Below are 18,305 nucleotides of genomic sequence, written 5' to 3' on the forward strand. Positions count from 1 at the left end.
TGTGAATTGCGAAATCCCGGAACAGATCGGGGTAACAGATCCGGCATATTACCCAAGGATGTAGATGTGCCACGCACGAAAGTGGAGACCGGGTTGGGGGGGCTGTATGGGGTGGTTGACATGGCGGGGCGTTGGATGAAGAAGGGGTGTTGTGAACGAAAGTGAAGAGCGGGGGATATTTGTCGCGAACGAAAGTGAAGAGTGTTGGAGAAGCGAAAGTGAACAGCGGACGGTGGAGGAGGGTGGTTAAGGAGGGGGTTCAGTAAAATGAGGTGCTGGATCAGATTTTAGAGGTATCGGATCCGGATTTGGATCTGGCGTGTTCCGGCACAAATTAAGCTCTACTGTGGCAGGACCACGGTAGACCATAGAGGACCTCAGCTGAGAGAGTTGCCTTGCCACATTCCTGTTTTTTAGGGTTCTCCTTCTGCACTGATCTATGCTGGTGCAAAGTGCTGATAAACGGCTAAAGCTGCTCTTGTCTGGCAACCCCAGAGGTTTTTAATCGCGGGAGAAGAAAGTTCCAGAGGAGCTTGAATTCTTTTTGGCCTGGTTGAGGAAAATAGAGTAGCTTGATCTCTAACTGATTCAGTTAGAGGTGAATCTCCGTAGCCACCATAGCGCAATCAAAAGATCTAGCTTTTTCCTTGGTGGCACTAAGAGCAACGTCCAAGTCACAAACGAGAATAGTGAATAACTTTGTATCCGCTTGTTAAGTGGTGATGTATGTAATGCTGTTTCTGGGTCCAAGCCGCCACTCATTTGAGTTAAGAAATCATTCGTTTATGATCACGTTTTATTCCTATCACACAATAAAGTTAATTTTATAAAAATCATAGTGTATATAACAATCTCTGGGCTTGCTGCATAACAAATACCAAAAATTTAACAATTTATAAAAAAAATAAGTCACTTTCTGGCCAACGGATATTAGGCATGGACATATATATTGTGATCGTGATTTTCGAAAGTATTAAATCACTTTGTAAACGTTTATTATTATCATTTAATGAGTCTTCCCATTCAGTTGAATAGAGCACTTGGACCTGGAAGCCGCTTCATGTGACGTCACACTTAACAAGCGAATAGACACTGATCGCATTAAGAGTGCATTCCTTCATTGCTGTAATAAGGCCTGACACTGGAGTGCAGAAGTTTTTATACATGGGGGATTCCTGACAGCAAAAATGTAATAAGAAAACTTGCTTTTCTCACCTTTCTCTCCTTTGTTGTTTTGGAAGCCCTCGCTGGATAGCTTGCTAGAGTAAGAAAAATGACGGAAGTCATAACGAGTCTTAAAGTATACATAGCGGTTCCCTTGTCTTCTCTATCAGAGTTCAGCCCTTTTGGAAAATGAGCATCAACACACCATTTCAACACACACACCGACTCAACAGCACAGGTCATGAAAGACCAAAAGCCCAGAAATGTATACCATGAACATAAACTGCACTCAAACAGAGAACCGTTCTGTTATATTTAATGATATTTCATGACATCATTACACTCCAAAACCAAAAACTTAAGCTTATCCTTACACTATACATATAGTATACAGTCACAAAACATTCAAATGTGTCACACACAAGCTTTATATGAAAGTTAAAATTATTTTGACTTTAACTTCTAAGATTTTTTTACAACGATATTCTAAAGATGTGGATTGTGCGTTTTAAATTACAGATGTAGAAACAGAAATACAACAGGGACAAACAGGAACCACTGGATCTCATCAAATGTTTCCATGTCGATCATGAACAAACACAATCAATAAAGTGAACAATGCAGTGGGGAAATAAATTATTAAACTCCAGTTATTTTAATAAAATCACTAATAGTATATTTACAGGCAACACAAACTGGTCAAGAGCAGTAATAGGGAGAGGGATGAAATGGATGTGGCGGCTGATGATGGAGCTGTGGGTGACGCGGTTTGCTCCACCTGAGACGTCACCACTCTGCCATTCAGCGGCTGAACTCCTCTGAAGTTGTTAACATTCAGAACTGGAGCACTTGCATTTTTGGCAAAGACCGTTGTACTGAAGAGGTTGATCTGTTTAGGGGTGGGAATAAAATAAATGAGCTGTTTTTTTTAGCTTAAGAACATGCAGATGTCATGCAGAACACTGTAGAAATGCTGCTTTCCACACAATCAGTTTGTCGGGATAAAATTAAGCTAACTTATTTGTTTTTACAAATTTAAGTGGACTGAACATAAAACAATTAAGTTGTCCTTCTCCCAAAAATTGAAGAATTGTGTTGTTTCAGCTTATTTTAAATAATAACAACTAATACAGACTTTTTAAGTACCAATTTAGACTTTACAATACAGCTCTTGAACCTTTATTTATGAGAATGCTGAAAATATACATTTTGATAAATGTCAACAAAAACTTAAGGAGACAAACAAAACTGTTTCATGACTTGGACAAAATATAGGGGATCGCGGGACTCAAAGTAACGCACGGTTAAATGTAACACAGAGTTTAAAGGTATTTGCTCAGGGTTAATCATGGCATGCTTCTGAGGTTTTCACCACAATGTCTTCCTGGCAATTATTGAAAAAGTTCGGCGAATTTTGGATGAGAAACACAGGAACCATTTTTGCAGCGTAAAAGTATTTTTATTATAGTTCATATTTTTTTCTTTTTAAAAAATTGTGAAAATATGTATGTAAAATCTGATATTGTTGTAATCACCCACTTCTAGGCTAAAAGATGGAACCATTTTGAAAGATGTAAAAAACACACAGTGACTGCTAGCCAGTTAAGGAACACACGACACAGCGTGGTTAGTTATAACAGGGTGTTACAGTTAAGCCACACACTGTTGGACACCAAAAACCACCAAAATAAAAATTGTCGAATTTTGAGTGTATTGTTAAATTTTTTTTATAGAAAATATAAAAAATATACAAAATATTTGTATATAAATATTGTAAATAAATGCATTGTATAATAATAGATAAATGGATAATAATGCAAATAGATTGAAATGTGTTTATCCAATAAACAAATAAATAAACATACGGTGCTATGTAGAATAAAAAATAAATTAAGTTCTGAGGAAATATAGCTGCTTTTTTTTGTGGCTGTGAAACAGAACAATTTAAAAACATGCTACTGTATATGTCTATGCTCTCAGGAATAAAGGTAGGAGAGCCATCACTGGGGTTGTACCTTTTCAAATGATACACTTTTGTACTAAAGGGTCTACATTAGTTAGGGCCAAATATAATATGGCAAAAAAATACCAAAATTTTTTCCAGGAAAATCAAATTCACGATTTTATCATGATTCTTTAAATGTTTTTGTTGCTTTATTAACATCAAATGGATATTAATACATAAATACTGAATAAGCAAATTATCAGAGTGAGCAAATATTGACAAAATACAAAATTTGGGGTGAATTATGAGTTATGGGGTGAATGACAAACACCAGCATGTCGAGTATATTAGTCTGCTGCTGGCCCTTTAAGACCTGCACATCATGGATACATGTTTCTATGTACTGTTTCCTTTCAGTTTACACACCTTAACCAAATGTGTTTATCTGTAAACTTTGTAGAGTTTTGACAGTTTACAATCTTGTAATGTTGGACTGTTTGACAGGCTTTGTAGTGGTGCGTGCATAAGGCTCTCCTCAGGTATCTGCGGAGCCATTTTTGGTCTTAATGTTTAACCATCAAGGCTTTAATATATTTTTGTCAATATGAATAAGCATTGTGAATGTACCACTATGACAGAGTTAATATTGGATGCAAATTTGCATGTTGTAAAACTGTTTTATTGAGACAAAGGCGCAATGAGCACGATACTATGATGCTTTAAAAGTACAAAAGTTTACCTCTTTAAATTTTTAGCTACTAATATCTACTTTTAAAGTATCGATTTAGACACTTTTGGTACAAATGTGTACCTTTTGAAAATGTCCCAGTGATATTTCTATAGAAAATAACAAATTTTGTTTGTCTAAACAAATTTCAGACAATGAAATTTGTTTAGACTTTCATTGTCTGAAATGGACCTTTTAAAAGCCCATGATATTCCAGAAACTGACTCTTGGGAACCCATATAGCATAGAGATGCCTTGACTTACCAAGTTGTTATTGACTTTGATGGGCTCTTTAAACACAGTCCAAATGACAGCTTCATTGCAGGATGGTGTGGTCAGAGAGCCTCGGTAGCGGTAATATTTAGTCTTGTTCACTCCCTCAAGCAGACTGTTCATTGAGGTTTGATTCATAATGTCAACGGTTGCATTACCTGCACACATAAAAAGTTAAAACAGTGTAAGGAAGTTCAAAATGTTAAGAATGTTTCATTGCTTTTTCAAAAGTTTTATGTTATTTTTCTTCTGTAGTAAACAAAAGACATTTATCCGTGTGTTTTGTTTGCATAATGTTGTATTTGATCATAGATGCCATCGATTTTCTGTCTTTGTTAAAACAAAAATCCATCATCAAAGTAAAGTTATGAATTATTTTTTTTTTATTTACTCTGCACATTATTTTTTACCAATTCATTATCATTTAAGTATCTTAAAAATCCCATGTCTCATTATAGTGCAAGGGCAGGATCAAGCTGTCAATCACACGAGTTCTACATAAAGCAAACGTCACCTATCCAATCAATTTACAAATTATGGAAAACGCCCCACCCTGCATTGTTTTCTCCATTTAATTTTTTGACTCATGCACATCACAATAGGCCAAATATGACTATTATTTCATTTTATAAATTTGTTATTATTTTTTTGTTATTTATTTTAATATATTATTTTAATATATTTTATTATTTTATTATTAAATTGGCCTCTATTTTGACGATCCATGCGCAAAGTCCAAAACACATTAAGGGCGTGTCAGAATCCACTTTTGCTATTTTAAGGATGGAAAAAATCTGCTTTGCACTGTGGCACATGGTCTAACAGGGTTGAGCTTATTCTCTTAATGAGTTATAGGTGTGTTTTGAGAATAAACCAATCAGAGTCTCATCTCCCATTCCATTTACGTGAAAACAGTTAAACAGAGCATCTACAGCGCGAGAATGAGAGATGAGCCTCCTCAGTCTTTACGTTCACTTTCACTTTCACTCTCGTGGATAGGGTAACTTCTTGTACGCACAGACATCTATTAGCCTACATAATTAATTTAGTTTGTTTAGCGCAAAGATTTGTTTCAGAACCATTTCTAAATTCAGTTCTGATTTTCCAGCAAATGAATAAATGAACAATAATAACGAAGTGTGTTATTTCCAAACACACATGCTGTGCCCCATATGGTCTAAAACCTGACAGATGGACAAATCTAAGCTTGTTTTTAATAAAATAAATATAAATATGGATATAATAAATAATACAGCTAATAATAATATTATAGAAAAGCTAATTGTTATGAATAAACTAAAAAAGCCCCCCGAGATAAAGAAGGCATGAAGGTATGTTTTTTTTATTCATGTAGACTAGAAAATTATATGTTTTGTAGTATTTTAACCCTTAACTTTTTTTTTCAAATGTAAAGATATTTGCGTATTGCTCTACATCTTGTGTGTATTAAGCAATGTTTAAGGGAGATGCACAACTAACGTGCTCTGCACTAGACTTTAGACCTCCTTTGTTCTGGTCTATTGAACAGACTATTATAGTTCCTCAAAATAACAACGCGACAGCAATGCGCCTCAACACGCCTCCTTTTTTAGACCAGAGCACATATGAGCGCAAATGCATTTGCCATTTAAACAGCGTGATGCAAAACGTCAAAACAACTCTTGCGTCAAGCTGAAACTAGCAAAAAAACTATTGCGTCGTGCCTTGCGCTGGGTGTATGATAGGGCCCAATATCTTGCATTATTTTCCCAGAGATGGGTTGCGGCTGGAAAGGCATCCGCTGCGTAAAAAAACTTGCTGGATAAGTTGGCGGTTCATTCCGCTGTGGCAAGAAAATGAATGAATGAATTGTGCAATATCTTCTTTTCAACCCAAGCTCATTCTATAAACGTAGTCCCGCGGACGTTTCTGGAGACAGCGGAATACGTCCCGGGAGGTACATACTGCTGCATTTATTTTTTTTCAAGCGAACGCTGCGGGGCGGTGTGACGCTGTTCCCTTTTCGCGCTTGCCGGCTGACCGCTTACCTCCTTGTAGAGGGCTTTCCCGCTGCAACCTGTTTGTCCACTCAGCTCACTGTGTAACCACGGCGATCGGTTTCGAGTCTGGGGAAGAGTGGTTCCAGCAATCAGGTAAGACAAAAACAGAATCCCAAAAATTAAGTGAACGAGTTTCGTGACAGGGCGAGAACGCGGCGAAATCCGAAAACGCGGTGGAATAAAAAAAAAAAAAATCAGGGCTTTTATTTTTTTAAACGGCTTTTGTAAACCGTTGCTCGGGTTCAGGGAAGCAAGCGGGCGGGCGAGTTAATCGGTAAAATTGGTTGGGTTGAGGGAAAGAGGAGGGCAGTCAGCCGATTGGCCGGTCGCGCAGTCAATCATCCGGTCAGTCGGACAGGGGCCTCTGGCGGGTTGACGCGAGAACTCGCGCTCGCGAGAGACGTTCGAGATGAGAAAAAGCGCACAACGGCGGCCTCTCGCGGATTCGCAAAAATAAAAACTGCAGCCGTACATACCCGCCGGGATGTATTCCGCGGTCTACAGAAACGTTCGCGGGACTACGTTTCCACAATGAGCCCGGGTTGCTTCTTTTGGGTTTCAGATTTGGAACAATATGAAGATGGATAAATGATGAAAAATCCCTGTTTTAGAGTGAATTAAAGAGATTATGCGTCCAGAGATGAAAATTTACAGATTTACTCACCCTCAGATTATTGAGAATGAATAGGTGCTTTTTATTTAGTAGAACATTAACAAAGATTTTTTAGCTAAATCTTGCTAGACAAGCAAAAATGACTGTCTTGTTAAGAAATAATGGTAACACTTTCCAATAAGATTCATTAGTTGTACAACACAACACATGTACAGCATTTATTAATCATAATTGAACATTTACTAATGCATTATTAACATCCAAGTCCATGCTTGTTAACATTAGTTAATGCACCGTGAGTTAACATGAACTAACAATAAAAAAAATTATTTTCATTAACTAACGTTTACTGACATGAATAAATACTGTAGTAAATGTATTGTTCATTGTTTGTTCATGTTAGTAAATGCATTAATTAACATTAACTTATGAACCTTATTGTAAAGTGTGACCAAAATAATGTGGCAAAATGAAAAGAGTTTTCTCTTAAACCAAGCAAAATAATATCCAATGGCGTAAGCAAAATCATTTAATGTAAAAAGGAAAAACTAGATTATTTTGCTTGTTTTGCGAAAAACATATTTAATTTTGACATTATTTTTGGAAAGACATTATGTTTAACTTTGACTAGAAAATGCTTACAAATTTAAGTGAGAAAAGCATTTCTTTTTGCAGTGAATGGTTTAAGGGTAAAACTGTACAATTATTAATTTATTTTTTGAATAAACTATCCCTTCAAGCAACCATTCACAACACTGATGATCATCTCTCCAAAACATCTGACACAAAATGTCTCACCTGAATAAGTGATGTTTCTCAGAAAGGACGTTAGGACGCCCCAACCCTTTGCTTTGCTTGCTTCATTCGTTCCCTGTTGGCCAATACATATTAATCCACTTTATAGGTTTAAGCTTTCATCTATAATATATAAACAATAATGAATGTGTAAGAATTCACCTCAATGAAGAAACCCAAAACAGCCAGCGCTGAGCTGTCATTAGCAGCTAGAGCAGCAGAAAGACTCCCGTTGTATTTTGAATGGACGTTCACAATGTGTAGCTGAAAAACACAGATACATACACACACAAACAATGAATCTCAGGATGTTGTGTTAAGATATATGAAGAAGTTTACAGTTAAAATGAATCCACTCATACCTCCATTGCATACTGTTTGCCATCCACAGTGTGTTCTGATCCAGGAATTGAGCTGCTGTTGCCCCAGTGAAGATGAAAGTGTTTAGAAACGTAGAGACCTGGAAGATCTCCTCCTTGCACTGACATTATTTGTTCATCCAAGGTGACGACCACTATAAAGGGGTAATATACATTAATGTTGAGCATCACTGATGTCTGACTCTAATATAGCTGCAAAATATATAATTTCAGCATTGATATTTCACATCACAAGGTGTGCAATGTTGACTCTGGATTATAATTGACCAGGAGCCACAGAACTGTATTTAATTATGGCATTTATACAGAATTTACTCGGTTTACACACAAAAAATCTTACTTAGAATTAATTTTTTTTTTTTAAAGTGTGAACAAGATTTGTTTCACTGATCCAACTGACTGATAATTTTGCTTGTTTTAATGTAAAATCCCTTAATGTTGACTTATTTCCTTATTTAAGATGAAAACAAAACACTATTTTTTAGGTATGTAACGGTATCAGAATTTCACGGTACGATAATACCTCGGTATGAATGGGACGGTACGATATTTATTGAATAATTTACAGGAAAAACAAAACTAATGAAAAGACTCGAAAAAAAGTGCCAAAAGTGTTTATTTACCTTAGCACTGAACATATCAATGACATACAAATTAGCCATCTATCTGTAAGTTTCGAAACAGGAACTTTTTCAATTTTTTTAACAAAAAAACTATTAAACCATATAAAAAAAATAATAATAAAGTTTAAATTTAGTATTGTTGAAAACTCATCACATTCAACATTTAATCACTCACTCACTTAGATAGATATGGGTTTTTTAAGGAAAATTATCATATAACTATAATCTGCTAAAAGCTGGGATCTCTGGGCATGTCCCCTGCAACAGAAAAAAACCCCTCTCATTTGGGACTGAGGTTTCTGGGACAGAGAGATATGATTTAGCCAAGGTTGACAGCAGTGGGTAACGTTGTGCATTGTCTTTCCACCACTTGAGAGGACAAGCCATGAGTGAGATAGAGGTCTCTTTGCAGTTCAAGTCAATGTCTGCATCAATCTAACAAAAGTGCTGTGTTCTGCAGTCCCCATGACTGTTTTTATTCGTATTCCCCGACTTATATTTCACCACAGTCTGGCAGTGCCTGCATACTGTATTTTTCTTTGTCTGTCACCTTTTCTCCTTTTTCGTATCTTTTTAGAAAGAAACCGAAATGCTTCCACACATCCGCTTTAAAACCCGCTTTAGGTTCGATCATTTCCAGCTCTTTTTCTTCCCCGCTACTAGCAACACACTCCATTTCCGCATTACTGGATCTGTAGTGACAACAGACCGCAAAGGATGATGGCCACGCCTAGGCTGATGGGAATTGTAGTTCCCGATACCTCCCGTTCGCTTCATTCACCTAAGCAAACTTTTCTCATATAGTTTTATTGAGTCATGCGCCTACGATAATATAAAAAAAATTACTATTGCAGTATGACGGTATTTACAACATTGTTACATCCCTACTATTTTTACTTGCTCTAAGAAGTTTCTGATATTTGGACTAGAAACGAGACCAAGCAAAATAAGAAAAGCATTTTTTTGTATTGTGATTATACAATCTCAGTATACTGTTAGACTCTGCAGAAAACTGCTGATTAGTGCCTTTTAAACCATCCAGTGAAACTGTGTTCATATTGCAGGAAAAAATATTGCAATATCAGATTATCCAATGTTGTACAACCCTAGACTCTTCTTCTTTCCCTTGTTCGAAACATGTCAAAGGGTTACTTCACCCAAAAAAATGATAGTCTGTTATTAACCATTCACCTTCATGTTGTTCTAAGACTTTGGTTTATCTTCAGAACACAAATTAAGATATTATGGATGTAATCCAAGATCCGTCTCATCCTCTAAGTGCAGAAAAGGAACCAAAACCATTGTCAAAACCGTTCAACTGTAGTCATACAAAGTTCGAGGAAAATGTGTGTGCCGAAAAAAGTGTAAATACCACTTTGTTTTCCAGTGTTGACTCTACTGGCAATGTCATACTGCCTATAGTAAATGCACACCCTGACCTGACATGGAAAAAGACAAACAGTTTTTTTTTTTTTTTTTTTTTTTTTTACAGTATCTCAGAGCTTTGTATGATTACAATTGAACCACTGAAGTCACGTTGAATGTTTTTACTATGTTTTTGACTCCTTTTCTGGACACCTTGGCAGCGTTGCTGTTTATGAAGGATGAGAGACCTCTTAGATTTCATCTAAAATATTTTACTTTATGTTTCAGTGGTGAACAATGGTCTTGGGGGATTGGTAATGTGACAAAAGTGAGTAATAACAGAACTTTGGGATGAAATAACCTTTTAATAGGTACCAATATGGGTACAAACAAAAAGAGGCATAACATAACTTTCCTTCTTCTGTTGTCAAACCGTACATCACTGACATCTCTGCTCTTTTGTAAAAGCTTCTGATATTTCTCATGTGACTATCTCGTAAGGGTGAATTGCTTTTGTAGCAATTATTGCTTATATGCAGGTCACTACTTATAGCGACCACATTTCATTAAACAAAATGAAGAAACAATAGCTTTCCCAGTGTGCTGTGCCCCTTACCAGAGGTGCCAGAGTTTGCCATTGATATGAAGGTGGTGTTGGCATCAAAACCAGTAAAATTAAACTGGGTCAGGTTAGAATTTTCCAGAATTTGTGCTGTGACAATATTTATAGGAGATTGGCTGGATCCATTGCAGTAATGTGGAGCAAGTTCAGGCCAGGTGGTAAAATCTAGTTCAAGGATTAAAAAAAAAAAAGTTTTAGAGCATGCTTTGATTATACATTAATGCTAAACATGTATATCAAGGTGAGACACTGCAGGCAAAAACACTTTATCATGCACCTCTCAATTTAGAGATTTTAGGCTTTTTGACTTTACATAAACTGATATTTTTTTCATTAAGTCTGATTAAGGCATTTAAAACAGTCTTTTATCACACTTTTTTAATCGATATCTGTAGATTTCAATCACAATACATACAGTGCTCAACATAAATGAGTACATGCCATTTTGAAAATGAATACTTTTATCCATTTCTCAGTGAATATGGGTCATATATTTGGATGCATTTGAACAAGACATGTTTATTAAATAAATATATTCATTAAATTAAATTAAATAATTTCAGTCACCGAACACCTTTAGAAACAGAAAGATAATACATTTAAACTCACGTAAAAAATATTAGGAAAATAATTGCAATTTCAAAAAACTTTTATACTTTTATTTGTTTCCCTCGAATCTTGCTCTTTTTAATTTTTTTGATTCAATATTTTTCGCTAACATATAAATTCAGGCTACTAGTTTTTGGACTGTGATCCTGTTGTTTTGTTAGATTAGCTGCAGATTTGGCTTCAGTACTGACTAATGCACAAATACAATATCGTTAAGCTTCCTATACAAAATATAAATTTAAATGAAAATTATAAGGCCTGTACTCATTTATGTTGAGCACCGTATTAAGAAAACATTCAAAACACATCACACTTAATATATCAGTATCTGTAGATTTCAATTACAATGCTTTTTTTAAATTGTCAAGCTTTTTAAACCTTTTTTCCCTTCATAAGTCTCCACTTCAGCAGCTCACTGTACACCAAATCTCAAAGTTTTAATCTAATCCATATTCTGAAGGATTTCACAGAGGACAATGTTCTGAATTCAAACATATTAAAACTATGGCTATAGTTTGTTTTTTACTCAAAACTCTCGGAAATAAAGGTAGGCGAGCTGTCACTGGGGTGGTACCTTTTCAAAAGGTGCAAATTTGACCCTTAAAGGTCCATATTAGTACCTCAAGGGTACATATTAGTACCTAAAAAATAATAAATTGTGTTCCTCTTAAAATGTTTTGGTACCCATATGAACTATTAAAGTACAAGTGTCTATCTTTTGAAAAGGTACCACCCCAGCAAAAGCTTGCGTACCTTTATTACTGATAGTGTATTTACCTGCAGCATCTTGCCTAAATAATTACACATAATATTACTGCTTATAGCCTTTTATATTCAATGTTTTGTACATTTTAATATTTTAATAAACATTTAAACTTACTGCACGATGGGTTGTCATAACACCATGCTGTTTGGGCGGAAATGACAGCATTAGTAATCTCAAAATCAAGTGAAACAGTTAATTTTCAAGAGCTTATTTTTAGATATTCACTACTTTCCTACGAGTCAATTAGATGAAAATAGACTCTCGCTGAGTAAATGAACTTTCAATGACACTCACCTACTGCAGAGTTGTCACTGTGGACAGATTCACACAGAAGTGCAGCAAGGAAGGAGATCAGGAAGGCAATCATCTAAATAAAGAAGTCCCGTTAATGGAAGTTTATGTGAGAAATGATATTAATTATAAGGGAGCTCCAGTATGACTGTACCTCTTCGACTTGTTTCTCCAGTCTGTCTGCAGAATTATGACAACTTGGCTTCCTTCCCTCCTTTTGAAGGCTCTCCGCTGCTCACCTGAGGTGGGTGTGTCATCTTCAAATACAAATACATAAACTAGCCAACATTCCAATCAAACACCACATGAACAATATTATCAAATTCTTTGCTGTCAGCGCGTGTATTATTGTATTCCTCCATAATGGTTGTCATATTGCTTCTGGGTCTAACCTTTTCATGATGGAGAGCAGAAGCAGTGTGCATTTTTCAAATGTTTTCAAATAAGCTTGTTCGTTGTCAAGTTCCTAAATAACTCAAATAAATGGTTGTGATTAGCAATGCAAAGTTGGGTTAGCTTCATCCGCAGGAAGGTAAATGTTTCCGTCGCCTCACAGCAAGACGTCCTGGCCTGGCATTTCTTTGTGGAGTTTGCATGTTCTCCCTGTGATTGCGTGGGTTTTCTTTGAGTCCTCTGGTTTCCCACACACTCTAAAGACATGCGCTATGGAGTATTGAATAAACTAAAATGACTGTAGGGTGGCTTGGGGGCTCAGTGGTTAACACTGTTGCCTCACAGCAAGAAGGTCTGTGGGCTTGGCAGGGGCATTCGGCATTTCTGTGTGGAGTTTGCATGTTCTCCCCATGTTGGGGGTTTCCTCCGGGTGCTCCGGTTTCCCCCACAATCCAAAAACATGCTCTACGGGTGAATTGGATTAAGTAGATTGTCCGTAGTCTATGTGTGGTTAAATGCGAGTGTGTGGGTGTTTCTCATTACTGGGTTGCAGCTGGAAGAGCATCTGCCACGTAAATCATGCTGGAATAATTGGTGGTTCATTCCACTGTGGTGACCCCTGATAAATCAGGGACTAAGCCGAAGGAAAATGAATAAAGAAAAAGCATTCAAACAAGCATTTCCATCTCATTCTTTTTTTCTCATTAACATGGTGTGTGAGCAGCCACAGTGTGTTTGTGTTAATAGTTTTACGACAACCATTTCATGTAGATAAGCATCCAGACGTATTTGGGTGTACTCACACTAAGCACAGTTGCCTTGAACCGGGCAAAAGCACGCTTGTCCCTCTTCCCGTCTCCCCCAACGGCCCGCACTCACATTACATTCAGGCCTGGGCGCGCTTGCGTCATCGATGCTGCGCTGTTCAGTAAGCGCTCTCGCTCAGCACAGTGGAGATTTCTTTAGTTATATCGTTTAAGTCGTTTGATTTACAGTGACGCAGTCAAATATTTCGCAGAACAGATCCGCCACTTTTGAAGCTCATAAACAATCATAAAGCCCTCGAGCTGCAGGAAATTAGGAGGTTTGCTGAAGGTGCAGCTGTCGTGCAGTGAGGGGTTTACATCTTTAATAAACTACAGTTTGCATTCATTTAACGTTAAGAATGATTAATAAATCCATATCAAACAGTCCCTTAAAACTCACGTCTCGTCTTCTGTTTTGGGCTTAGGCGTGTTTTTCACTCACACTACTTCTCAAACGATCCAGGAAGCGGGCTTAGGCACGGTGTGAGTAGGCCCTTAATCAATTCTTTGAGTTCACATACAATTTTTATCACAGTGATATATTGAAAACAAGTTGTTTTCACATTTGTGTTGCTGTTTAACAAATGTTTAAGCTGTTTTACCCTGTCACAGGTTTGGGCAGCTGCTTTAGGCATTAGATTTATAATGCAGTATGTCGCAAGAATGATTGTTCAACTGTGTTACAGTCCGATTTGGATTAGATGGATTTCTAGTAAGGTTTGTTGCAATATATGGTTTGATGTTGGCTCTCAACCAGTTGTAATTTTTACAACAGCGCTCCTCTCCATTGCGGTAAAGTTAGTTTTATATATTTGGACATTCATTCATTCATTCATTCATTCATGCATTCATTTTCTTGTCGGCTTAGTCCCTTTATTAATTCGGGGTCGCCACAGCGGAATGAACCGCCAACTTATCCAGCAAGTTTTGATGCAGCGGATGCCCTTCCAGCCGCAACCCATCTCTGAGAATATTTGGACATTCATTCAGTGACAACTTGTGACATGCTCTCTATATTGTTTACCATGATACTTTGAATATTAAGGCCGAATTCTACCTATTAGCCCTTACCCCTACCCCTCGTTTTGTGCGTTCACATGAAGCGTTAGTGGTGTCCCAATTCTCTTTAACTTGAAGGCGTAGGGCTAAGGGGAAGGGCTAGATACCCCTTGAAACAGAGATTTTTCAGGACCACATTCGAAACTAAGGGGTAAGAAATTTTCCTAGAACACACCAGCCACAACAGCAGCATGGCTGCACACGGAAGTCAGGAGATGCACAATTTAGTATTTTTTGTCATCATTAAAATTTTTACAACAAACAATCACATGTTTTAAAATATTCATTACCGCATTCGTGTTTTACCTCATGCTTTAAAAAAAATCCTAAAATAAAAACACACATTTCCCGATCTAATAATAACTCCTGTACAGCAGTACCACAACATTCTGTCACTCAATGACACTCGAATCCCCTGTCAGAAAAGTCTAGTAGCTGAGAATTAACTTTTTACAGTGTCTGCTATAATGTTAGTGTTGTTTTTGATGTTTACATAAATGTGGCCACTGTGAAAATGTACTATACAGTTACGTGCTTATTGACACATTATATCGTTACAATTACATGAAATCGTTCAGTGATTTCCTGAAGATAAAAATCAAAAATAACTACAGCAGTCATGATCGTCAGTCTCATATAGCAAGAGCAAGAGAGCAATGACATATGATGACGTGTGCAGGTAATGTAGTGGTGTCCCATTTCTTAAGCCTGGTTTATACTTCTGCGTCAAGTGACCGGCGTAACCCACGGCGCATGCAACGCAGGTAGCTGTGCATTTATTTTTCTGCGCACTGTCTTTGTTGGTCTGAATTAACACTTCCAAAACGCTAGTTGGCAGTGAGGTGTTAATGTGTCTCTGTGTCTAGTTTCTTCGCCTGTGTTTTGTTCTTTCTGAACGCTTCCGGGATGTACAAGTAGCTCAAACTCGCTCATTTTGAGGCAGGAACCGGTGGATGTGCAAGGACTTTAACTATGAGGTAAACACAAAACAAAACTTTCCATCCGGAGCTCCTTCACAGGACTCCACACTTGTAAACAATCGCTCCATTGGGCTCGTGCCCGTCGCGCGGCTCTTGGTCCCGCCCAGACTCGCCAGCGCAACCAAGCCGACCAATCACAGAGCTACGAAAAATCACAGAGCTTGCGCTACGCATCGTTGAGACGTGTAGTTACATTTATATAGGGCTATGCGTCAGGGCCGTAGCATACGTGTGTGCTTGATGCAGAAGTATAAACCAGCCTATAGGGGTACATTTTGCAGCCCTTCCCTTTCACACTTTGTTTCAAAGGGCCAAGGAGGAGGGGTAGTAGGGGTACAAAACTAGAATTGGGATTTGACCTCAGTCTGAAATTACATGTAAAGCCACGATCACACTGGACTTTTCGCCCCATAAACTTCCATTCATACGCAGACGAATGCATTAGACCGGAAACGCAAGCTTGTGCGACAAGTTTTGCAGTTCTCTGCATTGCTTGGTGTATTCTGACCTGCGAAATTGCATCATGTGGCTGCGTGAGACCAATCAAAGATTAAAACATGACCTCTCTTTACAAAAACTTTAAACATTGACCAATCGCTCGCTTTTCTAAATGTCTAATCATATTTTTTAACCCCGCACCTTTTCGCAGAGCAGTATGACAGACTTTTGCCTGCTCAAACTCTAGTGATGAATGCATTAGCATGACTTCAGAACAACATTAACACTGTTTATTTGACTGTGAACAATGTTGTACTTTGATAGCCATTGGCTACTAATATGATTTCACTATGTAGAACACAGGTGTCAAGCTCAGTTCCAAAAGGGCCGCAGCTCTGCACAGTTTAGTTCCAACCCTAATTAAACACACCTGATCAAACTAATTGAGTCCTTCAGGCTTGTTTGAAACCTACAGGTAAGTGTGTTGGAGCAGGGTTGGAACTAAACTGTGCAGGGCTTCGGCCCTCCAGGAATTGAGTTTGACACCTCTGATGTAGAATTTGCAAAGAATACTTTTCTGAAATCATATTATTAAGGAGAAAGTCTGAATGTGTGAATATAAAACCAGCTTTACCTCAATCTCCTCTTCTGACTGTCTGCAGTCTTCCAGTCTGTGAGTGTAAGGAGGAGGTTTCAGGTTTACGGGTGTATTGGCAAAGTTGGAATGCCAGTAAATAGTTTGTGTAATCAGGGTCATACACATGCAAAACTGGCTAGCCGGCCGAGATGTCCTTCAATACATAAAAAAAAAAAAAAAAAAAAAAGTTGTTTGATTTAAAAACATTTAGGGTCAAATGCTGCCACCCAGGCCTATCTGGCATCCTACTGTGCGGGAATGAATCCACTTTCTGTGAGGGAGAAGGAAAGGTGTCATGTTGGTGCATGTTTTTCTCATAAACATCAGCCTGTGTTTATCCCTGTACTATCAGTACAACATGATCTAGAAGCTAATGTTAAAACAAGAAAAACTGAAGCAGAATCAAAAAGTATTCTAACAAACTTCACCACATTACCTGTCTGTTGTCTGTTTACATGGGGAGCATGTGAAATCAGCTGTGTTAATGTCTTTACAGCAGCCATTTTGTGTAGATGTGCATCAACACTTTATTACCAATACTTTGAGTTGACATACAACTTTAAGCATATACTGATGCACTGAAAACAAGTTGTGTTTACATTTATTGTTGATGTTTAACAAATACACTCATTTTGATCTGGCCCACAGATAATATGGAAATTATAAAGGAACAAACATAAAACACATTACACATAATGAGTCAGAGTATAAAATGGTTTTTAAATGTACCTAACCACAAGGGCACCTGCAGGATTTTATGCCAAGATACGCACTAATCCAGCACCACCCGCCCCTTTCCCCAGTCATGTCAAGAAACACGGATGCTTACTACCAAAGACAGTATTTAAGGGCGTTCATTATGACATAATTCATTTTCTATTTTAATTTTAAAATTTGGTCAAACTCTAAATGTAATAAAAGCACATCAGCACCAAGGAAAAACCAAACGCTCAAGATGTAATCTTTAAAATTGGGGCATATTAAAAAATTAATATAAATAATTTGAGTGAGCAGGACAGGCGTTTACAAAGTATTCGCAACAGCACTGAACATGTTCCCATATTACCTCGGTGGAACAAACTCGGTTGAAAGGGGAGAAAACTCAGAAACTCGTTGTGAGAATGAAGATGTCTGTTTATTTATGCCAGTCTGTGAGATAAAATTGTTTAAAACACCTTGAGTGGTAGCGGTTCCATGAGAGATTGCTGCGCAGCAGCTGGATCTGGTCTAAAAGAGACAGTTTCCATGGCTCAGGTGCTGATGAGACGGTCTCCGCTCTGTGTGGGGGATCAGTATTGGTCTCGTTAGTTTTAGGCCTTTTGGCAAATGTCTTAATTAAGCTCAGCTGTTTTAAAGAGCGTTTGCTCGTTTTGAACCTTGTTTTAAACAATAGCTATCTGAATGGTAATTTTAAGGTGCGGAAAACGCTTTGAAGCACACAAGCGCACACCTCTATTTGTTGTCATTCTTTCTTGCTTTGTCAATATATCGTAGTGTATGCTGTTTAATAATCAATTGAAATTATGTGATAAATAAATAAATAAAAAGAAGCATTAATTAGCGCCCTCTGATGGTAGGTACGCATAGTGCGTACAGCCATATGGCTGCAGGCGCCACTGCCTGAACATATTGTAAGTCACTCAATTAAAGTACATTTGTCTATCCCCTTCAAAAATAAAAAGTTTCTCACTTAAGTAGAAACATCATACAGAGTTTTTATGAAAACACATTTTTTCCATTTCAGTAAAAAAGCTTTTCAATCATTACTGAACATGTTCCT

At 37.4% G+C, this 18,305-nt stretch overlaps 1 protein-coding gene across 1 annotated transcript; it reads right to left on the bottom strand.

The window, feature by feature from the left end:
- Positions 1–1,464: 1,464 nt before the first annotated feature.
- Positions 1,465–12,404, bottom strand: ca15a (carbonic anhydrase XVa). The gene is given in 9 exon segments (NM_001081689.1): positions 1,465–2,053; positions 4,101–4,267; positions 7,560–7,632; positions 7,719–7,820; positions 7,919–8,070; positions 10,541–10,711; positions 12,036–12,062; positions 12,216–12,288; positions 12,367–12,404. Coding segments are annotated over 8 exon segments (975 nt in total). The 5' UTR covers positions 12,367–12,404; the 3' UTR covers positions 1,465–1,843.
- Positions 12,405–18,305: the final 5,901 nt, after the last annotated feature.

This window comes from Danio rerio, chromosome 12, assembly GCF_049306965.1.
Source record: "Danio rerio strain Tuebingen ecotype United States chromosome 12, GRCz12tu, whole genome shotgun sequence".
NCBI lineage: Eukaryota > Metazoa > Chordata > Actinopteri > Cypriniformes > Danionidae > Danio > Danio rerio.